Source organism: Pochonia chlamydosporia, chromosome 1, assembly GCF_001653235.2.
Source record: "Pochonia chlamydosporia 170 chromosome 1, whole genome shotgun sequence".
Classification (NCBI taxonomy): domain Eukaryota; kingdom Fungi; phylum Ascomycota; class Sordariomycetes; order Hypocreales; family Clavicipitaceae; genus Pochonia; species Pochonia chlamydosporia.
The window spans coordinates 981,043-1,006,544 of NC_035790.1; the positions used below are offsets into that span (position 1 = coordinate 981,043).

A 25,502-nucleotide genomic window follows, 5' to 3' on the forward strand; every position below is an offset into this window, starting at 1 on the left:
GAGTGTATCCATGTTGGCGAGTTCTGGTCATGGCTCAACCTGGTGTAGTCTAGCATCTGTGCTTAACCCCGGCCACTCTTTTTCTTCTGTGGCTTCTGGATGAGTTATGAACTAGAGGAATGCTGGCTTCCGTGATTATCACCGACTCTCTCGGCCGTGGGGCCCATGTTTCTCCATGTGTGAAGAAAAGACACACACCGCCGCAGCATCTGTTGTGTATGACAAGGTTCATGCAACATCCAGCCCTAGGAACCGTTGGGCAGAACTTTTACTGTGGGCAGCCCACATCTCCACTAGGATGGATGGAGTAAACCAGCCTCAACTGTTCTGGTCTGTTCTGGTCTGGTAGAATATCTTGCGTCCAGTGGGGAATGGAGTGTCGGAAAATCGAACCGGTTGCACAAGCTCCATCCCGGTTACATACGAGACGAGACTTGATCTTTCCATTCATTTTGAACATGGAACCTCCAGCCTCTTGTCACCGCAGAAGTCCGGGTCAATTGCCACACTACAATCAATTGTACTTGTACGAACCGACTCTTGTGGGAGCCCCCCAGTCTCCCTCAACCGGGCTTCTTCATTGAGTTCAATGCCTGAGTTATTCAGAAGCCTCGGGTGCACCCGGGCCCAGCCGCTGGTGAACATGTCAGTGGTAATCTTGACTGGAAACCTCAATGACTCGTTGTGGCACGAAGTGTCAATCCACATGCTGTAACAGCTATTGGCTCACCAATTGCTCCAGGTTGTCCACCATGCGGTTCATCCATTAATCCATTCTGAGTAACCTGGCGTTTTATCCATCCAGATAAGGCTTGGTCTACATGGTGGACAACCTTTGAAGGTGCCGAAGAGTTTTGCGCTATATCGTCCGCTTGGTGCCAGCTTCCCCAACATTGCCATCCCTGGAGCCGGCTTTGTCTCCGTCTCCCATAACATGTCGTCCGTGCTATATAGAGCACCTTAATATCAAGAGGGAAAGGAACAAGATGAATTCCCTCCGTCCTTTATTCTTGCATCTTCGATAACAGTCTTAATCAATAAACCCTGACGGAGGTGTGATTGCCTGCATAGACATGGCGCCAACCTCCCTGGCAAAGGCCCTGTATGCAAAACATCAACAGAGGGGCTGGGCTCGGACGCGGAAAGAAGCATTAGCTTGCAGCAGATGGACACCCTTCGAATTCGAACACCAAGCCCGGCCAGCCAAGAGCAAATCGGAGTCTGGAGCCTGGGAGAGAATGTCCAATGTGAATAATAGTTGGCAGACCCCAGCACGACTTCATGTACGGTTTGACGATGCTGATGAACTCAACCCCGCATTCTCACTTGTGCACGAGAGAACTGTCCAATTGAAGCTGTCCTCCTCGTCTGTGAACGCTCATTGGGCTCAAAATAAGATTATTTCTTTTTCAGAGCACGTTTCCTTGCTAATAGTCTGGATTTCCTGGCTCTCGGTATCCTGACGAGCTGGGTGCCGAGAGGGGCTCTGGCAGTGCTCTCATAACAACCATTCACGACAGAAGCTGTAACCTACAGTGGTATTTCCCCTTTGGCTCGACTGATCAATTAGCCTGATCACCCAGCCACACACACAGTTGAAAAAGGACGGCTCATCTGTCAGTGACATGAAAGTGGGCGTTTTCGTCCAAGTGCCTTGCCAGGATCTGTGGGGTGGCGCCATTACACTGTGCGGCCAGACAGGGTCCAGCCAGGGTCGGTGATGTTGCGTACACCCCTTCAACCAACTCACTCGCACACTGTCTTTGCCATACTGGGAGGAGCTGGGTTTTTCCGTATTCCTTCCACCATTCATTCTTGGTCCGCAAAGGAAACAATAGCCCTATCGTATTTGTGCTATGGCTGATGGCGGGGTTTGGGGACGTTGGGGAATCGCAGGCCATCTGGGATCTTTGGCTGTTACGTCGCATCCAGATAGGGCACTGCTCAAGCTCTCCTTCGGTTTGACGCTGCCCGAGAAAAACCACTTGGTGTGCACGGGACAGGTCATGCTCGTTGTCGAAATGCCCTATCAGAAACCATCAAAATGTAAATGTGGCTGACATGCTGGCTTACTCACCTCCATCATGCAAACGAGCCCTTGAGTGAGCGTTGATTACTGGTCTGAGTTACGGAGTACTCCTTCCTTTATTGCCATTCGTCTGGGATTTTTTGAAGCTCCACGAATACCAGCTTCCAGTAAAGATTGGCCGTCTTCATGCCGAGGATATGGGCAAAAGTGCTAGAAAATATGCAACTCTTGCCTTATGTCCAGGTGCACCTGACCAGGTATCGTCACAAAAGGTCCCGTGATTTGATGCCATCGGCCGAGACCTGCGTCTAATTGACATACGTATTTCGCTCCGATTAGTCGGTCAAGTATGGGAGGCGAAGATGTCCCAAAATTATCACTAAAACTGACCGTATTCTTTTTGCCTTTACCTGACTTGATTTGATCCTCGTCTGAGACTGTGTAACTGCTGTGTCGTGTCATTTAGGATGCTTGCAGTAAGGATAGAGATGTCAGCTTGGTCCCTAGTTTGGCCACTGGTTGAGGTTTGATGCCAAGGTAACATGGAGAGTTCACGCGACTGTGAGGCAGCTGCCGGCCTACGATGCGAGGAGTAGGTACTTGACGAGTGCTTGCAAATGAAGCTCCCAGATAGGAAGGATTTGACTTGAAGAGTTGAAGCTGCCTGAAATCCAGGCGTTGGCCATTTCGATACTGAGGTTTCCCTCGTTCCCCGCACTGTTCAAGAGCGGCAACAAATGCGAGGCTGCAGAACATTGTTGCTGCGGGAGCAGCCGATAGTTGATATGTTTGCAGCTAAACCGAAGCGCAGTTGGCCGCGGTAGCCGTCTCAATAAACCCAGCCACCAGCCCTTGTATTGTTCCCGTCACCTTGAAAGCCTCAGTCAGTCCTGCTGATGACTGGCTCATACCTAAGGCGTGCGTGTAAGAGCTTTGGATCCCACCCGAATCAGATAATTGGTGACAATGGCAGCGTGGATCGTCGAGATGTTTTGGGAGTTGCACCGAACGTGCTTTGTGCTACTCCATTCTTCTTTGTTTGAGAGTCCGTCTTCGGATAGTACATGTGGCTCTGTGAACTCACTTGTCAACGGTCTTTTGTCGGTGAATGTGCCATGGGCCTAGGGAGGTAGATGTGGCGCAACTGCTCCAGAACCCCCAGAACCCACTTCCCACCTCAAGATATGGAGTTTTAGTAACGAAGTATGACAATGATGAGACTGAGACTCTTGAAATAGACGTTGCCGCAAAGTATGATGAGTTCGGGAGAGCAAACAAATCAAGAGCAGCGGCTCAGGCCTACGGAGCCTTTATGTACAGAAATATGAGGCTGATAAACAGTTGCGTGTCGCTTGTGACGGGGGAGGCCATATGCCTCACAAGCTGGTGTATCCTGCAGGGTGGTGAGTCCATTGCGGACGGGGAGAACGGCATCAACGCAACAAACGGGATGATTGACCCGACAAGTGTGACCCATTTCTGCAACCTAAAGATGGCCAAGTTGCATACCAGATGGCATGGCAAAGACAGACTCGAGCCGGACGGCAGACGAGGAAACCCCATGTTGCCTACTGCCTCTTGATAGCGAGAACCATGACTGCATGGAGAAGACGAAAGGGTGCTCGTCTGCAGAATATGTGCTTGGAGATCCCTGTTCTTGCATTTTTGCCGGCAAGGATAGGAAGACCCGTGGACACTTTGAAAGCGGCGATCGGAGAACATGGCATGGCGAAGAGGCATGAAGAAGAGCCGACCTTTGACGATATAGAGTGGGGCCGAGAAATGCAAGGGTGGACCTTGACATGTTGCGCCAACATGTGGAGAGAGAAAGCAGGATGCAAATGCTCTTGTCGATGGGTTCGAAGGCTTGCTTGTGTGCCCGCATGCTGAAGACCAGATGTGGGCAACCAAATAGCATCCCAAGTTGTGACCGACGAGGAGAGACATGGAGAGAGCGCCTTGACCACAGATGGCAGTCAATCATCCTTGGAGCAAGAACACTAAGTGACCCCTCTTTGTCCAACTTCTGCACGGCAGGTGCGACCGCCAGTAGAATTGACATCGAATAAAACAGGACAGGTTGGCTGCACGTGGTTACCGCGAGCATCACCGCGTCTACCCAAGTTGGCCTCTTTCATCCCTTCTTGATAAGTCTCCAAGCCAACACGGAGTAAATACAAGCATAGGGACGATGGCGATCATCTTTGTTGCTCCTGCAGACTTAACGGCGCTTAGACCTTCAGAGGCTTTGGCTATATTTGGCATGGAACAGACAGCGACGCGCTGTGATTTGCCAACGAACCATGCCTGGCCATCCACACCGGACCAACTTGTCCAAGCTTCGTGCACAGCTCTGACGAATCGAAGCGATGTGCTGGACGATGCTCAACCACCATGCCATCTGAGCCCAAGGTTGACGATGTCTGTCTCTCATCTCGCCCCTGTCGTTGCTGGAACAAGGGTTGCTGCACCCAGCGGTGAGCCTATCACGACGGCCCTCCGACGACATGCATCAGCGCCGCTGGCGGCTTGCATATTACCTGTCCAATGATTCTTGCCAGCTTGGCGCCCAAGTCCTTCACTCTGAAAAAATGGTCAAGCGGCAGCACTCAGCCAACAAAGGGTGGCCGGGGCCAAATTCTGTGGATGAGGCCATCATGGTCACTCAGCTTGCAGTCTGCGCCGTGATGCATTGTGACAGATGCCGCGTTATGCATACCAGGTGTCTCTCATCCACCAGTGCCGACCAAGGCTTTGTTGGGGACCATTGACCGTCAACATGGCTATTCCTGTCTACCGACTAGCCATCTGGCCCTTGCAACCGCCCCGACAAGCATCTCTGAGGCCTCGTAGGGTACTGTACGGAGTACTGCTCGTCACATTGGATGGACTACTGCTTGAGGTTGGTCTGCTTCATGTCATTGCAGCCATGCCCTAGCCTACGTACATAATAATGAACATTAACCACCCTCCAGCATAACCTTTGATTTCTGCCGATAATTTTGCGATTTGGATTCCGCTCAACTGCCGTCATCGCTTTTGTCGTTGACTTCTCCATCTGGCCACTTCACTTCCCTTGTTGTACAGCAGAGAAGGCATTTGTGACCGTTGTGAAGCCCTCACGGGCATCAAATTTGAAACGTCCACGGCTGTCACCAGCATTCCCTTCACTACTCGACTTCATGCACCTCATTATACGACCTCAGTCGTTGCAGTTTTTCAAGGCGTCGACTTTCCATATCTAGGAACTCGACTCCTGGTCGACGGGCCACAAAATGGTTGGTTATTTACTTACATCAGCGTCCCTTCACTCCCTCTTGGCTATTAACATGCTGGCTATGTAGGAGTACACTTACTATCAACCTGGCGAAGATCGCTTGTATCAGGAGATGCGCCAGAAATCCACCCGGGATGCATTCTTTTGCCTGAGAAATGAGCCGCAGCTAAAGCGTCCAGCCTCTGTGGCGACCGAATTTATGGACACGGATTGGGATGAAGAAATCACCAGCGAGGCCGAAGAAAATTCTCCACGTGTCAGTCTACAGTCGGTGAGCATTAACATTATAACCGCTCCAATTCTGCCAATAAGTCTAATGCCTTTGATTCCCTTCTTGATTACAGTCTGGCCAGCCAAGTTTTACAACAATATCATCATACGATGAGGCACCGACACCGCGGTCGAGCAGAGGCCGAGAGACATACCCAGAAAACATCCTCAAACCCGTAGAAGGGCCTCGCGGGCCGCACCTGTTTCGAAGCTCAACAGACCCATCCCTAATTGATGACGATTTCATCTTGACGCTCTCACCCATCACTCCTAAAGCTACGCACAGAGGCATTGGCGACCTGCTGGACAGGCCACAGATTCCGCAGAAGAGCAGTCTCTTCCAGTATACTGATGTAGAGCTCGATTCTTTGTCCCTTGCGTCATGGACCCCGGAGATGGTTGCCCAGTCGATGCTCAATGCAGGCATTGAGCTCTCTATGGCCGACCGCTTTATCGAAAACGACATCAATGGCGCCATTTTGATCACCTTGAAATTTGAGGACTTGAGGGAGCTTGATATTCAGTCTTTTGGCATCCGCACCAAGGTTTGGCATCAGATCCAAACACTTCGAGACAGTCGGCCCTCTTCTCCTCGGCCACCAACTCCGATAGAAGATGCGCCAAGTCGAGAGGCACGTAGGGAAACAAGAAGGAAGGGGGAGAATGAGATGAAGAGACGGCCGAGCAGCAAACGCCGGCCACCCCGCAGGCCTTCCGCCGAGGAAGATCCTATTCATCCCATGGAATCGGTGTCTATCATCGGTATTGAACAAGTCATACCAAAGCCTCACAGTTGCTCAAAGGGAGAGAACTGTTCCAAGTGGAAGAAACAACAGAAGCTCATTGCAAATTTCAAGAAGGTTCACCCGTCAGCCGACATCGGTTCTGGGGGGGCCGTCATGATATATGGAGATGCAGGCAATCCCGAGACAGCCCGGGCCATCGATCCAAACGAGCCTCTACGGCCGATGTCAGATGCCGTGCCATCTGTCGTGGCGTCTTCAGATGTCATGGGCCCTGGAGGTTTGCCTCCTTTGCAATATCTCCAGGAGGCTACTCTACGCAGCATCCAGGCTCGAGATCCACAGGACAACGTTCGCCAGTTCTTGAACTTCCAACAAACCAGTAACTCTGATCAAGTACCGCCGACGCCGCCATTCGAGATTACGACATCCGCCAAAGTGGCTCATCAGGGCTTGCGTCGACTACCAAAGCTCGCTATACCAGGCCAAACTCAACCACATCGAGCAACTCCGTTGAGGGCATCCACAGTCCCTCAACCTACCGAATCTCAGCAGCAACAGCCAACATCAAGGAAACCAGTGCAGCAATCGCAACGACAACCAGCAGAATTTGTTCCATACCGCATGGACAAGGCTGATCCCCTGTCCCCAGATTTGGAGACCCCACGAAATCCATACAGATTCGGAACCCCATTCTCCGAGTTGGACGTCCCTGTCACAGCAGTACCTGTCGGACCAGTGGCACGCGACGTGTCACAGTCTGTTCCGCCGGATATGAACTATCGCGCATCACCTGCTCCTCGATCCCAGTCAAGAGCATCCACACGACGCCCATCGTTCCCAGTTTTGCCAGCTGTCAATGAGCATGGCGTGGCAGGGCAGAGGTCTAAAACGCCTTCACCAAAAAGTACTTCACCTACACACAATGTCCAGCAACAGCATCAGCAGCCGCTTCAAGCGCCTCCTCGCTTCAACTATCCCTGGTCTCCGGTTGACCGTACCCAGTTGGAATACGCTATTCCTCCTCTTCCGACCTTCCGCCCGGGAGCTTCCCATGAGGCACCAGCCACCGCCAATGGCATTACACACCAGGGCCCGATGAAGAAGCGCAAGACCCGCCTGCTTCGAAACGAATGGCAAGATGGCTACTTTACTCTCAAAGGGAGCAGACTGAATATGCACAAGGATGCTCAAGAGATTGACAGAACTCTTGAATACATCGACATTGACGACTACGCAATTGCATGCTCCAGCCTTGCATCCACTTCCAAGCTCAATGCCGCCTTTAAAGCAGTCCGTATCTCGCACAACCGCGAAAAGAGCGATCCTGTGGGAGCCTTCAGCTTTCAGCTTATTCCTCAGGACAAAAACGCCGGCAATCGCCTGCGTAAGAGGGAGAGCTCTTTGAGCGGGATCAGCGGCAACGGCGTTCCATCTGAAGGCGTGAACGGAACAGGAAAGACTCACCATTTTGCTGTCAAGAGTCGTGATGACCGCATCGATTGGATGCGGGAGTTGATGCTCGCCAAAGCTATGAAGCAAAAGGGTGAGGGATTCGAAATAAGTGTCAACGGAAACATGATTTGAGCTGAGGCTTGTGTTGGTCAACGTTGGCGACTGCTTAACTCTCGTCGAACCCTGCGCCAATGTTGTACCGGAGTGCAGCACTCTCCGCGTCAGAAATGCTTATTATTTCCTTTGTCATCGCTTTTATGGGAGTCGTACGTGTTCAAAATCATGAGCCGAAGATGGACAGATCAACCGGACGGCCTGGTCGTTTTCCTTGACCTTTTTCAACCTGTTCTTTTTTTTTTTTGTTACGCGTCATGTCGTGGTCCATCATTACATTTCATATTGCGTGTGCATAACTCTCCTTTTTTCACGAATTGGATGAGCAGGATACCATTTTGGATTTTAGCTTGTGTCCGACCCTTTGACTACATTTTGTAGTGTGTTAGCTGACACTTGTCAAATAAAAGATTGTATATGAAGTATATCATGTGTCTTGCTTAAGTGTCTGTGTCTATTGGAGATTTTGCATCAACAGTTGCGATGTCGTGGATGTTTTACTTTCACAGATTACATGGCCATCTCGCTGCTGACTATGGCTCTACCTAGGGTGCCTTGGCCGGGCACATTGACATGCGATTCAAGTATCCAGCCCAAACCCTGTACTATGAGTGCGACTGTTTCATTATTCTTTACCGCCTCTACACTTAATTTGAACTGAAGCCCTGAATACACATATCCAGACAAGCCGGACGTCTCCTTTTACACAGTTTGCTCTCTTGGCTCAGATGGCGCCAACTTGCATTTACCTGCTGCGTCTACAATGCGATTGCAAAACAAACTTATTCGCAGTGACTTCCATCGTGCCTAACACTCCGATAATAGGGACGCAGTTACTGTTGTACATTTTATCCACATATTTGAACGACCACTTGGTTCATGTGAGGCAAATATGCTCTGGCGACAGGGCGTATGTAAGCTGAAGGTTCGGATTGGAGTCCAGGGCATACATAGAGATATTTTATATTCATTTCAGTTCCAGTAGCCGTACATTGATTCCGCCAGTTTATATGCAGAGAAGTACACTTAATCTTACAGTGATTCCGTAGCAGTGCTACCGCACTACTTTGAGAGGCATGCACTTGGTAAGCCTTTCTTGTCAGGGCAATAGATCCAACTCTTGCTCCGTCTTTTTGATCCCTCGCTTTCCATCACGGACCCTTCCTTTCCTCTCCCCCGGTTTGCTTCCCCTTTCCAGAAATTCCGTCTACTGCGCCGCCGTTTTGAACTCTGGCCGAATGGAACCAGCCCTGTGAGCGACCCTTTCCCAGTCAATCAGATTCCACCACGCCTCAGCATAGGCAATCTTGCCGCCGTTGCCGCCAGCGCCCACACCCCAGTCCAGCAGCCACGCGTGTTCCCACGTGTTCAAGCACAGCAGTGGCTCCAGCTCGATGCCACCGGGGGGCAGGTCGCCGGATCGCTTCCTATTGCCGTAGACTTGGTTCTTGAAGTAGGACTTGGCGGAGCCGTCGTTGCCCACGGTGTTCATGTCCGTAGGCTGGGCGCGCCAGTGGGCTCCTGGGTACGGCGAGCCAGCGAGGTAGGTGGGCAGGACGCGGAAGTCGCTGGGGCCGGCTTTGACGAGCCAGACGAAGCCGGGGCCGAACATGGCGGAGGCGGTGATGATGAATTCGCGGCGGAGGGTCTCGATGGACGAGAAGCAGGCCTCGAGCTCGGCGCGCAGAGTCTCGGGCATGGGGGTGCCGGCGGGCGAGATGCCCTGGAAGAAGAAGTGGTTGTTGTGGGCCATGGAGGCGTAGTTGAAGATGGGGGCTTGGCTGGGCTCGCGGGCCGTCAGGAGACTTATGGTTTTGGTGTCCTTGTCTTCGAGCTCGGTGCCTGGTAGGATGTGGTGTTGGTGAGTGTGCCAATTGGGATTGTAGCAGTTTGCAGTTGGAAGGCAGGTGGTATCTTGCGTATGTTGGGGGTTTGGCCTAGACTTACCGGCAGTCAGGGCATTGAGCTTCTCTACCGTCAGTGACATGTAGTCTGACCAGGCGATTGCGAAGCCTCCAGGGCTCATGAGGTTGGGAACGCCCTGGGAGTAGTCGTGAGGCAGCGTAGGGACCTGATGGAGGCTCCTTGTGGCATTGGGGTTGATTCGCGGGCCGAGGCCGATGCTTTTCGCTGCACGCGGCAGCAACCGTGATCGAAACATTGTGTGTGATGGCGAGTCAAACCGACGGGAAGAAAACAGATGCTGGCTTCGCGCAGGGGAGGGACGGGCACGCAGTGGTGTGAGGGTGGTTGATGGAGTCAGTCCCCTTGGTTGACTATCGCGAGTTTTCGCAGTCTGGAGCTCTGCACTTTTTTTTTTGGCGGCTTGGAGGTGCTGTGCCGCAGAGAGCAATGGACAGCCTCGCACGTGAGGCTCAGCTTTAGTGTGGCTTGATGGCTAGTGTGGCTAGTGATTTGGCTTGTCAGCTTGGATCTTGGCTGAAAATACTCGGTGCATGGGCGAATAATAAAATAAGGTGGTGGATTTTTAATAACGTAGGCGAAGCCGACGTTTAGCCTAAGCATCAAAGATTGAATTTCGCAAGACCGTTGTGTTGGGGTTGAGCTTATTTGAGGTATCTGCACCCGTAGCCGGTCCTATGTTGAAGGTTTTCCGGCACCGACCAAGGGTGGCTGTTTGTGGCATCATCGACAAGCTGCAATCTCATGGTATGGCATAGTATGGGTGATAAGTGCGGCATGAAAGTACTGGAAGTGTGTGCACTCGCCCAATATGGTTCTGCGAACTGTCTTGTTGTAAGCCGAGTTGGGAGAAACTCGAGGCCGACAAGTCCGCATGTGGCTGCTTGTAGGGTTGATGGTGCATGTGTGGAAATTGTCATGTATCTTTTCACACAGGAAGAGGATTCAATATTGACTTCTAAAGTTCCTTTCGGGTGCATATGTGGACAGTGTGCCATCTCCGTGTGGCGGTGGAATGGATTCATGGCGATGAGGTCAACTGGTGCGTAGTCTTCTCCAGTACATTTATGCTGAGAGGAGTCTTGTGGGGCGTCGGATCACGGAACATCTGAAGCCAGCAGATATTTGCCGAAAGACAGCCCAACATCAAATATCATTGATATATCGGCTGCGTGGGTACTGTACTTAAGTAGGTATATAGTAAGGACGGCTATTGCGGTACGTTTGGTTCTAATTGCCAACACTGTCCGTCCTGTCTGGGGGTGGATGTGAAAATGCCGAAGAATACGGAGAGGGCTTGCGGTGATGGTCGAGTGGTAATTTATGTTCAGCAGGATTGAATCTGGCCTGTGTCGGGTCAATTGGTTGCTCATCAGGGGCATGTCCAACGCCCATGACGACCAGACATAGTGCTGTCCCCGTCCGCAGCGTGAGGCTGAGGCCTGGCCGAATGTGGGGTCTCAAGCTGGTCTGGTAGAAGCGGCACTGCCTTGCGCCTGGTCCAGATCAGATCCGACTTGACCAGCACTGAGCCTGCATGTGTCCTGTCTAGTCGGGTCTGGTGTTAGCTGGAGACCACCGTTGAGTCCAGTCTGGTGTCAGGCTCCAACGTTGGCCCGTACTAATAAGTCTGATGTGTTGCATGTACGGAGTACTGAGTACCGTGCTAGGTCTGGCACCAGACAGTGTGGCTGACTCCATTTGATGTCCCCATACTGCAGCACTCAGTACCAGACATCAATTGGATCCATGTCCCCAGCCGTCCTGTCCAGTTGACACAGTGCCCATTTGCTCCATGTTGTCGATGGTCACCTGGACCTGGTGACGTCCAAGACTCAATCCAACCACCACTCTTATGCATCACGCATCATCATTTCCCTTCCTTCTTACTCAAGCACGTTGCTGTTCTGCGATACATGGTCTGGCATACCAACTGACTACCCTCCCATCTGCCTAGGTACTCGGGCTCTACTTTGCTCGTCTTTCTTTCTTTCTTTTCTTTCCTTCTTCCCTCCTTCCTTCCATCAAAGCTTCATGTCTCGTTGACCATCGGTCGCCTCCCGGCCCCGCCCTTGTCCCAGCACTTCGCCTCCTACCAAGGTAGCCAGCACCTTGTCCGCCGAGACCCTGTTTCATCAGCTTGTCGAACTGACACACGGGTCTGACTTTGCCTTGACTGGCATCTTTGCAATATCTGCACCCGTTCCTCTCCTCCGTACCTTCTCGACGCGACGATATCCGGATACAACTCTCGACACCTGCATCACGCAACCCCAATAACACGAAGCCCTTCAAGCCGTCTTGTACTTCAAAGTCCCCATGCAGTCTCCAGTCGACATTCGCGCTGCACAACATGCTGAGTTATCCGCGGCCATAGGCGTTGACTTGCCCACCCATACACCGGGTATTCCAGCCGGCATGGCTACCATCTTCTCAGTCGTCTCCTCAACCGTGGCGGCAGCAGCAGCTTCAACTGCGACCACCACCACCACCACCACCGCTACTACACCGACGTCTACGCCCGACTCGCCACACGATAGCCCCGAAGGAGAATGCAGGCTCCTTGGGTCCTTTGCCCTGCTTGTTCAAGCCGCCCTGGGAGCTTTGGCCCTTCTAGCCCTCGTGTATAAACGGTCCAGAGAGCGTCCTCAGCGGCCAGTTAAGATTTGGTTCTTTGACGTCTCCAAACAAGTCTTTGGCTCTGTTTTGGTACATATCGCCAACATCTTCATGTCCATGCTTACCAGTGGCCGGTTCTCAATAAAGCTGGAGCCGGGTAGCGCACAAGCACGGAGTGACGAGCCATACGTGCCTAACCCTTGCTCATTTTACCTGCTCAACTTGGGTATTGACGTGAGTACTACCCTCATTCTCGCAAAGATGAACAGCCCCCCCCAAAAAAAAAGAAAAAAAAAAAGGACGGAAAGGAAAAATTCACCATGCTGATATTTCACTAGACAACCCTGGGTATTCCCATTCTCATTGTCCTCCTTAAAATCATTACCGGCCTCGTCGCCTTTACACCACTCGGCAAACCCCTTGAGTCCATACAGTCAGGCAACTACGGCAACCCCCCCAGTTCATGGTGGTGGCTCAAGCAATCCGTCATTTACTTTTGTGGTTTGTTCGGCATGAAAGTATGCGTCCTCATCATCTTTATCCTCATGCCATGGATATCCAAAGTTGGCGACTGGGCACTGTCCTGGACCGAAGGCAACGAAAAACTCCAAATTGCCTTCGTCATGATGATCTTCCCACTCATCATGAACGCTCTGCAGTACTACATCATCGATTCGTTCATCAAGAAGCAGGAGGTGGACCACGAGCGTCTCCCCTCCGAGGACCCAGACCACTACGACGATGGGCCTAGGTACAGAAGTCACACTCGGCTGCGGACCCAGGCCGAAGGAAGCGATGCGGATGACAGTGACAGCGAGTTTGACAGCCGCAACCGTCCTCTCCGATCGAAAAATGGCCTTCGCACAAACGTAGAGGAGGAATATGACCCGGATGTAGATGGGGATGCACCCACTGTTATTGGAAGCAGTTCCAGTCGAGGGAGGGTAGATCGGGCTAAGGTCCCTGCCGAGTTGTATCCCAAGGAATAACGAGGACGCTTGGCCGTTTGTGTCTTGAATCATGGATCTAGACATGGCGATATTTTTGGCCTTTTTCTTTGTCATGTTTTTTTCTTGTTACACTAAGCGAGCAATTATATTAACATCACACACACATGGCGCTTTCATAGGATATTGGGCTCCTGAGCTGGGAACGCTGTATCCTGTCTTGATATGTCGGGTAGAATATGCATTATTCCAATCTGCAACGTACTCTTGCCATCTGTCTGTACTGCGTCATTCGTCCAAACCTACTGTGAGCAGTGTCACTACGTACCCATCCCGCAAATAAACAATCAAGCATATATATATAACTTGATGCACCATATACTGATGCTATATCCAGTTCTGCAAGGGGATCTAACCCGTCCGTCCTCAAAACAGCTCTTCTGGCCGAAATATACAAAATCATCAGTGGCCAGCCCCCTCAAAGACTCCGCTTGATAAATCCAATATAAACGTCATGTCTAATAAATACAACTGAAATAGAAGAATGGGCTTTGTGCCGCTAAACGAACAAGATTGGGGGCTCCCTGGTCCCGAGTGAACTAGCAACCCCAATCCGAGGACAGCCTTTCTGGTTGAGGTTGTGTGTCATAAAAAACGCCGTTGGAGATCCAGTCCCTGGAAAAGAGGAAAACAACGCCAATTGAGTTGAAAATGTACAGTGTGTATATTTGCAACACGAGGTCATATAAGGAAGCGTTTATCGCGGTTGATATGTCTTTTGTCCAGGGTATGCTGCCGTTGTGGGTGATTGGGACGGAGGAGAAGGGGTTTCATACTCCTTTGGCCTTGAGTATCCAGACGTGAAGTCGAATCCTCCGGTATTGGTGATGGGAGAGTGAGGTGGTGACTGGACAAAGGTGTTTGTGGGCGGCGGCGCTATGGGTACAGGCTTGGCAAGGGGATGCGGCCCTGGGGTACGCTGACGGTCTGGTGCTGGCGAGAATCGACGCTCCGGCCCAGGCGTGAACTGCCGAGGTGGCATTGGCGAGTAGGTTCTATGTACATTGTCGCGAGGTGACGGAGGCGGACGGCCGTATACTTGGTCGTTGCGAGGGCCGGGCGTACTTCGCGGGGGGCGGCCGTAGGCACCTTCGCCCCGAGGTCCTGGGGTTTGTCTCGGACCTGGGGAGTTTCTCATACGAGGATCCATGCCATAGGGCGGTTTACCGCCAGCTAGCGATGAAGCATTGTTGTCTGCTGTGCCTGGTCGTCCCATGCTATTGGCTTCAGGCAAGGGGCTTCCAACTAGTTCCCGCGGCGCCGTGTAATCGGTGTGCGAGCTGTGGTGTTGATCAGCTTGAACCGAGTTGTGGACGCTGTTGCGGTCGTGTGGAATGGCTGGCATTTCGGCAAACTGCTCGTGGACTTGCTCCTGCCCATATGGAGCACGAGTTTGAGCTGGAGCTGGGGAGTGACGACCACCGGGGCCCATACCAGCACCAATAACTGGAGGAGTGTCGTAGGGTTGATGGTGTGGGCTGGTAGTCTGGTTTCGCATCGCCATGGCTCCCGCCACGCCGGCGGCGCCGGCAGCACCGTAGGCGGTTGCGTCGTATGGGTGATGTCCAGGAGCGCCATAGGGCTGAGTCTGTTGTCCAGAGTGTCCATAACCGTTTGTAGCAGATGCAGGGGCGTGGTCGTCATACGGGTCGTCCAAACCGAAGCCGGCGGATTGACGATTTGCGTCAAAGTTGTTTTGATACCCATGGTCCCGGGCTCCGTATGGCCCTTGGCTGTGGTGGCTATAACCGGGAGATTGCTGATTTGGCACCAGCGCTTGTTGGCTGTGGTTGGACATTTGTCCACTGGAGCTGCCAGGAAGATTTCCATATGGACGGTTGTGGTTGACGCTCATGGGACTCACGGGACCGGGAGATGGAGAATTCATGCGGCTGTTGTTCAGGGGCAACGTGGGCGACTTCTTCAGGTTGGACATCTCGACTTCCTCCTCCATCATGACTTTCTTCGACCCGGCATGATCCCAACTTGGCATCTGAGGCAGCGCGTCTTCGCCACCCTTCTTAGAGACGTCAAACTCGGCATACTGAGGTGGTTCAAACTTTGACGGAGCCGAAGGCATGTTCCGTGCTTGCATCGGGGCTTCGGTTCTGTAGCCTTGACCATGATGCGGCGGGATATATGGCTCGTCAAGATATTTGTGCTTGCGGCCACCGGGAGGATCGCAGCAGCCGCAGCAATTGCCACAGCACTTCAGACATTGAAAACAGCTGCAGCAGCATGACAACCCACAACAGCAGCATCTGACAATGCACCATATGATGGACGCAATGATGAGGCCACCGACGATGATGACGGCAATGACCGGCCACCTAGATCATGGTCAGTCAAATTGTATTGGAGGTGGGATTCTGAGAAGAGAGGATTTTGGGGTTCATACTTGCAAAACGAAGCCTTCATACAGTTGTCCCAACTGGAAAATGCTGTTTTAACATCGGTAATTTTGTTTTGGGTATCGGTCACAATATTTCTCCTTGTCAAGGTTGCTGCAACTGATCGGACGAGTGCGTCCCTAATCAATTCCAAAGATGCAGGTCGCAAGGACCTCGCCATTGCAACGCCCACGGACGGCATGTTGAAGAGATGATAGTGCGACTATGAGCCAAAATTGGGAATATGGAGCATGTCAATGCGGCCGTTCGAGAATCTGCACAGATGCTTTGCCACTGGGGTAGTCCAGCAGGGCCTCCTTGTGCCTTTTTGTGTCCGGAAGAGCGTATCCAACGCTACGAGCCGGCGAGCCAAGCGAGACTTGATATTGGTGATTCGGGTCGAGTTGAAAAAGTCGTGACGGCTGACAAGAGCAGCAAGTCGTTTTGTTTTACAGGAGTTTGGGGCCCGCCGTTGGAGGATGTTGCACAAGTGCTGACGCTGAAAGCACGATGGCTTGAATTGCAGACTGATTTCCAAAAATAGCGCGGTCGTGATACCAGATCGAGTGAAATGGGGCTTATATGGCGCCAAGAGAACGTTGCCACTCAGCCAGCTCCAGGCGCGAGAAGGTTACAATGTTTAGAAAGATGGAGAGGGTCGAGGCTACAGCGAAGCACAGAACGTGCGAGGCTTCGTGGTTGAGCGCCGGCCAGGCGTAGACTGGTAGCAGGTCGTTGGTCGTTGAATCGAAGTGAATGAGGAAGCCAAAGCAGGGCTTAGAGCGAACGGCGTTGCGAGGCCAAAGGGTGAAACGAGGGGAGCGGGCTGTGCCAACGTCGTTTGTCTTTGGAAGGGGGTTCAGCTAATTGTCGCGGCGTCGAAGCAAACTGCTGTTCAGGCAGACTCAGAACATCACAAGGTCTGATATTGGCAAGATCGAGATGAATTCGAGGCGAGGTCGCAGAGAAAGGGAGCGAACTTTTCGGACTAAGAGAAAAATGGCAGATAATGAGTTAAGGAGTGACTGCATGAAAGACAAGCCAAGACGGTCGTCGTGTCGAGGAGCCCAAATTGGCGGCGGATTACGGGGCGGCTGAGAGGTCGGCTGTGAACAAGAGAGACAGACGCGGAGTGTCAAGGAGATGAAAAGAAAATGAAAAGAAGGAAAGAGCGTGAGCCGTGACTGCCTACCGAGGTAGATAGCCTGGAGTGCACGGCGAGCACAGATGGACAACTGGGCAGATGTGCAGAAGTGAGTAGCGACAGGAAAAGGTGGTGGAATTTCTTCTGTGCTTAAGATGAGAAAGCGACGGGCACATGTGCGGCGGAGAGGCAAGCGAGTGAGAGAGAGCACTTGAGAGAACCAGATATGGAGACTGTGACAGACAGACAGGCTTGGACCACGACTGGGGAGCACCAGACGGGTTGGCTCTGGTGGGACCGCCCCACAAAGGGAAAGGCCAATGACGGCACTGGGTGGGGAGTTGGATGCACAGGGGTCCAATGGCAATGTTCAATTGGTCATGCTTGGGATCAACTTGCAAGCGTCGTTCGAGATGGAGAGGAGTGAGCATCGACTCCAGGTGGTCAACCGCAGACGGCCAAGAACATTGGAACATCAAGGTCTGGTACTCCGTACATGCGTTTCGGTTTCCGCACATTTGATATCAATTGATTCGAGTGTGGAGGCAACAGAAACATGTGCCCAAGAATGACATCTTGGTCCTCCGTCGTATGCAAAGCTTATACCTGTCTGGTACTCGACGACTCGGCACACTACTTGACTTGACAACTCAAATACAAAAAATACATGGATAATGAGTAGAGCAGACGGAGTAACCGAGTCCGTCACACTCGACAACATATAATTGACCAGGCTGGCGTAAGTAAACGCCCTGACTGCAAATATTTGAAGCCGTCTGGTCTGGTCTGGGCTCAAGCTGGCTCCATGAATGTGTGTGTCAATTCAAACATTGAATGTCAACTGGTCTGTGGCCAGGACCCACTTGCAGCTGTTTGCCCCTGGAAAACTGGAGCCATTGCTGCACCCCTGCGCCTCTTTCTCGCTTTGGCGCAAGCTCTAGCATGCTTTTGGAACTGTGCTGCCCTCGCTGCCTGTCCCCTCCAGTCTTTTTACTCTTTTTGGATGCTTCAAGTGTTGCCCATTCTATTGGGATCCTCCACATCCCCTGCAGAGACCAGCGCCACGAGACCAACAGCCGACGACAAGAAGGAATCACGCAAAGAGAAAAAGAAAGAAAAAGGGCAAGAAAAACAACGCATAACCCGCATCGGCCCGCACTGTGGCGCACGTCCCGCGCACGTCCATACAAACCATGATACTATTGACATTCTCAAGTGCCATAACCACACGAGTGCACGGAGTAACTACACTCAAGCAGAAGCCGTGCCAAGTGGCAACAACCTCAACAATCCTCTCTTCCACCTGCGGTGGCCCTCCCCGGCACAGAAAGAGGAGAGGATGCGCAGAAGTGATTGCCGATCCCCGAAATTCTGAATAGCACTAATGATGATGAGCAACCAGGCAAGCACGCAAAAAGTTTCGTATCCGCAGCCTCCTGCTTCCCCTGCTCTGATTGCCTTTCGCCTTTCTCACAAAGCGCTGGAGACACCAGTCCAGTCCTGACATGAATCGTCATTGTGGCTCACGTTGACGCGTGGTTCACCGCAGGCCAGGGCTATTGACCCCGGTTAGCTGACACCAGACCAGCACGAACATGCGAACATACTGTACTCCGTACTGCAAAGGTCAAATCGAGCACCTCAACTCCTCGACTCCTTCTGTGACGTGGAGGTGCTAAAATTGCATTGCTCATCAACCAGACCAGATGACAGGGTTTTGGTTGCAGTTGGCCAATCTCTACCTATGTTAGTGGTGCTCCATCGCTTTGCTTTCTGAGGGAGCCAATAGTCACGTACACATAATCACCACAATTACAACTTTTACGGTCTGTTACTTGAAATTTTTCTTCTTCTTTAATTATCTGAAGACGAAACATTATAGGCTGAGTGGCGTTGCCAAACCAAAGAGGCCAGTGCTAATCTGCAACACGGCACGGCAACCGGAGCACCGGGGCACTTCACGTCCTGTGTTCAAAAAATCCTGCCCTCGTCATGGTGTTGGCCAAGAGTTTGCTAGCTACATGTTTGCTAGTAGCAAACTCTTGGCCAACACCATGACGAGGGCAGGATTTTCAGTCAAGCACATCTGCTTGCTGCTCCATGCTCGACGTCGACAAACATTTAATACAATCATCCCCTCCTGTGACACCTGTGACAGGGGTGCCTCGTGTCGCCTCTGCCGGTGGCTTGCAGTGTGCACCATCAATGAGTCTACAGTGGGAGGTCATACGTAAGTATTTGCCCACCCTGAGGCGACTAATCCATACTACCTACCTAGGTAGGTAGGCTGGGCAAATACCTGGGTACTTATGACCAGGTACTGTAGTTCGTGTGCCGAGTAAGTTTTGATCCATCGCACAAATGGCCATATTTCAACGTCCATTCTCCGACATGTCAAGGTTGGAGTTGTTGTCGACTTTAGGTTTTACACCACGCCAAGGAGTTGAGATTGAGATTTGCTGCAGGTGCGACGCTGAAGAAGGCGAACAGCCGAGCATAAGCATTCAGAGGATTAATGCCTTTGGATTACATTGCTCTATGAGGTCTTTTACTGACAAACAGCTCCAAACTTCGAGATTGCTCTACCACTACCGTTACTCTCATAATCATGGCAAAGCCATAAATACGACTTCTCAATTGTCTACGGTTGTACCTTGGAAAAGGCAGCACATGAATCAGTGACATTCGAGGCTTCCCAAAACTCCCAGGAAAGCTCCACGCATTGCAACACAAAGCGCAGTGTAACAAGCTAATCAAACCATCTCTTTGAAGTCCCCACCAATGTATCCCGCGGCTTAATATCTTCCGAGTGCGAATCTACAAAAAGAAGCCTCAAAAAGTCCATCAGCTCGGCTCACCTGTCTGTCTCACCGCACCTACTGTCAGCCTGCCGTGCGACAGTATAGAAAGATTTTCACACCCCATGGCAAAATATCAACACGCAGCAAAAACTCATATGTTCTTGGTATCAGATTCTGAAAATGCCCAGTGTGCAGGTTGCGGTTCATGATGATACCGGAAACGTAACTCGCGACGTTACTTGCTGCGTCGTGGTTCATCGCTTCTCCGGTTGCCTAGCAGGGGAGTTTACTTGCACGATTGCCATGTAATGGTTTACTTTTGCTGGACAAGTGGCAAGTCGAAGTCCATCCGTTGTGTTTTATTGAGAATCCGCAACTAACCCTGACGAGGTTGTGATTACGCCGGGGAAGTATGAGTATAAGACGTGTTGGTTTAGTGTTGCAAGTTCACAATGTAGGTATTGAAGAAAATGACCCAACGGTCATTCGATCTGCAAAATGGAATGCTCTGCTAATGCAGAGTGATAGTTCAAGTTATACTCCGCTGACAGGACGCACTGTCCTGGCGTGCCGCTCAATGTAATTAAAACAACAACACCCAGACGTCACCTTCACGTACGAATTTCTGTAACGGCACACCGCCCAAACCAAACTTCTAATCAACATTCGATCTTAACACAGTTGGCAAAAGACACAAAAAGCTCCATCTGCAAGCAACACTACTTGGAGTGAGCTTCTGCTACAACCTAGGACGTACCGGGCTTTGTCTGGCTAACCTATTTTCATATTTTCTAGCAGCATTAGCGTCTTCCGCCTATATAGATCGTGCTTCAAAACCTCACAGAGCTCAGGAGCCATCTTTCGAGCATCCAGATGTGGTGTGTGACATGGCCCATCACCGCCCAAGTCGACTCGTTTGGAAACCCAGCTGGAACTTCATTGTGTGTAACACTATGCCGCTCATCGTCATTTTGCAGCTTACCGTCTCGAAGATCCGGCACATCCGCCACTCGAGGCGACTACTTCGCAACGGCCAGCATTCAGTGGCATTTTGCAGCCCGAGGCAGAGCCGCGCCAAGCGTGCCATGAACCCGTCCTTGGCAGGATGCCACGACCGAAACGGCCACCACGGAGCCAAACATAAATCTCCTCGCCATCGCCACCCACAAAGCTCACGTTCTACGGCCGCAGGAGCCTCTTACCCCCTGTCGACGCCAGTTCCTGATATGCAGCATCCTCTCCATGCAACGCAGGGTGCAACTGTAGCACTGTTTACTACCAACGGCTCCCGTCCCCGCCTTTTGTCTTTGCTGTCAGAAGGATTTTCGTGACCGCACTTGCTTGCCATGCGTACGCGTAGGCGGAGGCGAACAGGGGAGTGGATGTTTTTCCTGTTTGTTATAAGTCAGCTGGCTCATGTCAAGAGGCTGAGACTCTCTCAGCTTTTACCGGTCTTTTAGATGTTGTATGACGAACATCGACCATCGGAAGGGCCGTTATCCCAGCCTGTCGAAATGCTCCGTGCTCTGTGGGATGTTTGTTATTGTGTTCTAGAATCGAATAGTCGAACCTTCTCTATAGCCCACAACCGCTGGACGAAGCTGAACAATGACTTTTTTTCGGGTGTTTGCATTAGCATCCTCTGGGAATGACCAGGCGAAAGGGAGAGGTCGCCGATGGTAGAGTAGTAGTACATTAAGAGTGGTGAGTTGTCCCCTTGGACTGGGGAGGTGAGTGAAGTCATGTTCATATCTTGTCCAGTGTTTTTATATTTCGTTGCTGAACCTAATTCGAGGTGTGATGAAGCGTGTCTTGTCTTGCCGTCTTGATCCTGATGATTTACATTCATTGACAGCTGTTTCGACTTGCTTTGCGTTGCCTTGCTTTCGTCTTTGCGTTGCTTGTCTCTTCTTGTCCTGTTCCGTCTTGACTTCTGTTGTAAGTAGGCCATTCTGGGTCATGAAAGGAACACGGCCATGCATGAGCGTGATGAAAGTCTTGGGCAACTCTCCAGGAGCTCAACACTAGTCGGGGAAACAGACAGCCACGGCTCACCACTGCCGGAGAGTCGAAGCAGAGACAGCCAAAACCTGGCGTCTGAAGCCCTTCCTCATACGCCTCCTAGTCAAACTCCTGACCCTCCCCCGACCAGCGTTGCAGCCTTTGCGCGACAGTGCGAGTCCTCTTTTGGCTCACACCACCATTCCACAAGTCCAACGGATAGTTGTGTGGACGAAGGAAGCCCGGGTTTCCTTCCATGTCCCAAGTCCTCCATAGAAGACGGCCAAAATGGAAACGACACAGCCCTTGGTCATGGTCAGGCTTCCCGTCGTCCGTCAACGCCCGTCAACGGCCGCCACCTGGAAGAGGCTAGAGTACTGAAATACGACAGGGGGCGTGGTATGCAAATAGTCTGCATTGTTGGGTCTTTTATGGGTGCTATCTTTGCGCTCGGTTTTCTTATTGCTGGGATTTACGTCCTCACCACGAGCCAGCCTCAACAAACTCTATCGTACGATGTATCGGAACCAGCGTACTGGGCGATATCCTACTCGGTTCACCTGACTTTCCTGTGCTCTGCTTATAGCGCAAGGGCTATACGCGATGTGTCACTTCGATGGGGTTTGTCCAAAGATGGTCGACTAGGATGCAACACGCACATCGCACCATTTGCCAGCTCGACAAGAAGCAAGGTGCACAAGTGGTATATGGGCATAGTGTTCAACATTTCTTTGTCGCTGACCAGTGCCTGTACACTCACGTCATTCCGGCTGCCCTCCCTGAAGCCCGACGGCAAGGTGAGATATGCAGGATTGAACGGCATGGTGATGGTGCTGTGTGGCCTCGCAGCCGGAATCACCGTCGTCATCACCTCGTGGACGTTGGCGACCACGATGATACCAACGTGGAGCTCAAACCCGTTGAACACGGCGTCAGCAGCAGTACAAAATGGCCTTGTGACACCTCGCCCCAATCGATGCATGCTATCGGTACAACAGCAACACGAAGCAGATGAACGCACGCCCGACATGTCGACGTACGTGTACCCTCGCGATACACAGCCAAGCCTGGTTCAAGCCTACCGCTCTACCCGGTATCTTCTGATGGCTTCTTGGGCACTTCCTATGGCTGCCATCATCGGAGCGGTCACTGTTCTTGTCCTTTGCTCTCAAGGCTTCATGTCTTACGCGGCAATAGGTCAGGGGCTGACGTTCAGCTGGGAAAAGAACACCCGGCCACGCAATTTTGCCCAGCTGGTCGTTCTGCCAAAAGCAGACGGATCTTCACCATATAAATTTTCCAGTCGGGCGGTATGTGGCGTCTTCTTTCTGGCCTCTCTGCATCTGATCCAGACCTTGTCGTTAGATTGCGCAGAGGGGGTGCTGCATCGTTGGACAGACGAATTGACCTGGCGAAGAGCGTACGCAGAAGATGCACAATCCGCCTCTGGGGCACAACTTTCCCAAAGGTTTCTGGCCGCGACGATATTGAGCCCATACAAAATTTTGTTCCTGATGAACAGGGCAACATTACATTGGGCTCTTGGTCAGTGCGTATTGGTGACGTCTCGGCCGCGGAGAAATGATTTGGCTCAGATGGAGTTCTATTATGTACGACTGGGCGTGTATGCTCTTTTTGCCTGTTCAATCTGTGGCTTTGTCACGTTTCTGGCCACAAGGCATTCTCGGGGGCCGCAGCCAGCCACATTTGGGCACCTGCAGACACTGGCGGATGTTGTCGATGATTGGGAGACGGATGAGAAGAACCGGCTCTGGTGGGGAGACAAGGCGCAGGTGCAGACAACAGCTTCGGCTTCGGCTTCGGCTTCAGTTTCTGAGGAGAGTGAGCGACGGGCAGGGACGAGCAGCAGAAGAGAAGGTGTGTCGCGGATTCGCAAGTCGGAGCGGTATCTGTAGATGTCGATGTCGATATAGATGTAGATGAATCTGGGCTTGGACACGGACACGGAACTGGAACTGGAACTGGACCTTGGCGGATATCGACTGACGGTGTGTTTTCCCCCTTGTATTTCTTTTTTTTTTTTTTTTCCCTCCCTTCTGATGAGTTGTCGCTTTCCTTTCATGTTTTCCTTTCTTCTCTTCTCTCTTGTATCAATCAATACCTAGCTTAGACTTGGATAGAACAGTCATGCTCGCGTGTGACAGGTGGTTACATCGAATGGCAAACTTGGAAATGTAACAATACCCCCCGCCGTAGGTTCAATGTCCCGGCAGTCAAGGTTGGTCCAGTCTGCTATTTGTGTATTTCTATCCTGCTGCTATACCTTGTAGTAAGAGGAGCTCCGCTTACAGGATTGGGCACAAAATGCGGTTCAACGCAGTCAAGACGGCCGGCCGCCCACCCCCAGCCCTCTCTCCCGCCCGAGGGAAGGGGGAGAGGAGGAGGGAGGGCGAAGAAAAGAAAGCTGCCGCTGCTATCGGCTTGTGCAAGTTACATATAAGCTTGGCACTTGCGGTCGGGCTTTCTATAGATAAAATTCCAATTACCCGCCGAGAATATCTGGCCAACAAAGTTGAGATGCTTGGGGTCTGGGCTCTTTGGCAGGCAGACCCTGGCAAGATCACTAGCAGCCTGGTTAAGCTGCTTCTCGGTAAGGATTATATCAAATGTATTCTGCGAGAGAAGGGACTTGTCAGCTTAACTGCCTTCTTTGTTTTTCTTGTTTTTTTCCTTCCTTTGTTTTGGAGAAAGGGGGAAGGGAGAAAAGAGGGAGGGAGGTAAACCATAACCACATCATCCTGCGTTGATAGATTCATGCATGTGGTGTGTTATTTGGAAACCCAGACACTTACATCATTGCAGGCATATTGACCGGCTCCTGTTCCACATTCTACCTCTGCGCATTTTTTGGCCTTGATAGCTTTCGAGCCTATAATTTGAGGGCCTACCCATTCCCAATCTAACCAGTTATATGGGCCAGGGCCACAGATAATGTTTTTCCTAACATACGGAACGGCGGCCCGCGTGTTAAGACTGTGGGTTATGTTAAAGTCAGCTGCAACTTGGATTGTAACTTCGGGTTCGACTTGGGGTGCGACTTGGGGTGCAGCTGCTTGGAGAGGCGAGGCTGCGGCCTATTGACACCAGGAGGTATAGTTAGTTACATGTAGTCCATCTCTACATCTCTCGAGGTTATGTAAGAAAATATAGCAGGACTTGCCTGGGCTGCCAGAAGAGACAGGAGAGTGAGTAACTGAGATGGCAACATGGTTTAATGTTGCGCGTTGCGCGTTACGCGTAGAGAAATTTACACGTTGACGTCTTGGGAGAATGCAGCAGTGGTGCTGGTGCTTTGTGTCGGGATTGTGATTGTGATTGTGGTTGTGGTTGTGGTTGTGGTTGTGTGATCAAGGACGGAGAAAGAGTCGCAGTACATATATGTCCTCCTTTCTGTATTAGCATAGGAATGATTACCCCATGCAACTTGACTTGTCTATTCCCTCTAAATTTAATAACACCAAGTCCTCGACAATACTGTCTGTACCTGCCGCCTAGCAACTTGGAACCGTCAGTGCACACAAGACATAATACTAAATGGATGCAGCTAGTCTAACATGTTTGCTATTGTTTAACGTAAAGAGCGCAAACAAAAGCTTAGCCGTCACAATGTGCACGAGACAAACCCCTTGTTAGGTTTATTGTTGGCTATTGTTTGCAAAGAAGCTTAGGCCTATTAAATAAATAATATCTCAAGTTGTTAGATACCTA

The 25,502-nt window shown here is 51.5% G+C and overlaps 6 protein-coding genes across 6 annotated transcripts; 4 read left to right on the top strand and 2 right to left on the bottom strand.

Moving 5' to 3' along the window:
• Positions 1 to 1,073: 1,073 nt before the first annotated feature.
• VFPPC_17422 (hypothetical protein) lies at positions 1,074 to 1,463 on the top strand (the record flags this gene model as incomplete). Its single annotated transcript, XM_022429132.1, has 1 exon — positions 1,074 to 1,463. One exon carries the CDS (start codon positions 1,074 to 1,076, stop codon positions 1,461 to 1,463), a length of 390 nt encoding a protein of 129 aa, XP_022285851.1.
• Positions 1,464 to 4,808: 3,345 nt separating this feature from the next.
• On the top strand, positions 4,809 to 7,906 carry VFPPC_00217 (SAM and PH domain-containing protein; the record flags this gene model as incomplete). Its single annotated transcript, XM_018280287.1, has 3 exons — positions 4,809 to 4,931; positions 5,374 to 5,577; positions 5,651 to 7,906. The coding sequence occupies 3 exons, from the start codon at positions 4,809 to 4,811 to the stop codon at positions 7,904 to 7,906; spliced, it is 2,583 nt and encodes an 860-aa protein (XP_018148266.1).
• Positions 7,907 to 9,095: 1,189 nt separating this feature from the next.
• Positions 9,096 to 10,049, bottom strand: VFPPC_00218 (superoxide dismutase; the record flags this gene model as incomplete). Its single annotated transcript, XM_018280288.1, has 2 exons — positions 9,096 to 9,730; positions 9,836 to 10,049. The coding sequence occupies 2 exons, from the start codon at positions 10,047 to 10,049 to the stop codon at positions 9,096 to 9,098; spliced, it is 849 nt and encodes a 282-aa protein (XP_018148267.1).
• Positions 10,050 to 12,130: 2,081 nt separating this feature from the next.
• Positions 12,131 to 13,419, top strand: VFPPC_00219 (vaculolar membrane protein; the record flags this gene model as incomplete). Its single annotated transcript, XM_018280289.1, has 2 exons — positions 12,131 to 12,664; positions 12,769 to 13,419. 2 exons carry the CDS (start codon positions 12,131 to 12,133, stop codon positions 13,417 to 13,419), a joined length of 1,185 nt encoding a protein of 394 aa, XP_018148268.1.
• Positions 13,420 to 14,134: 715 nt separating this feature from the next.
• On the bottom strand, positions 14,135 to 16,029 carry VFPPC_12726 (fibroin-3 related protein; the record flags this gene model as incomplete). Its single annotated transcript, XM_022428846.1, has 2 exons — positions 14,135 to 15,767; positions 15,836 to 16,029. The coding sequence occupies 2 exons, from the start codon at positions 16,027 to 16,029 to the stop codon at positions 14,135 to 14,137; spliced, it is 1,827 nt and encodes a 608-aa protein (XP_022284659.1).
• Positions 16,030 to 21,748: 5,719 nt separating this feature from the next.
• VFPPC_15076 (hypothetical protein) lies at positions 21,749 to 23,689 on the top strand (the record flags this gene model as incomplete). The annotated part of the gene is made up of 1 exon (XM_018292829.1): positions 21,749 to 23,689. One exon carries the CDS (start codon positions 21,749 to 21,751, stop codon positions 23,687 to 23,689), a length of 1,941 nt encoding a protein of 646 aa, XP_018148271.1.
• Between the last annotated feature and the right edge of the window lie 1,813 nt (positions 23,690 to 25,502).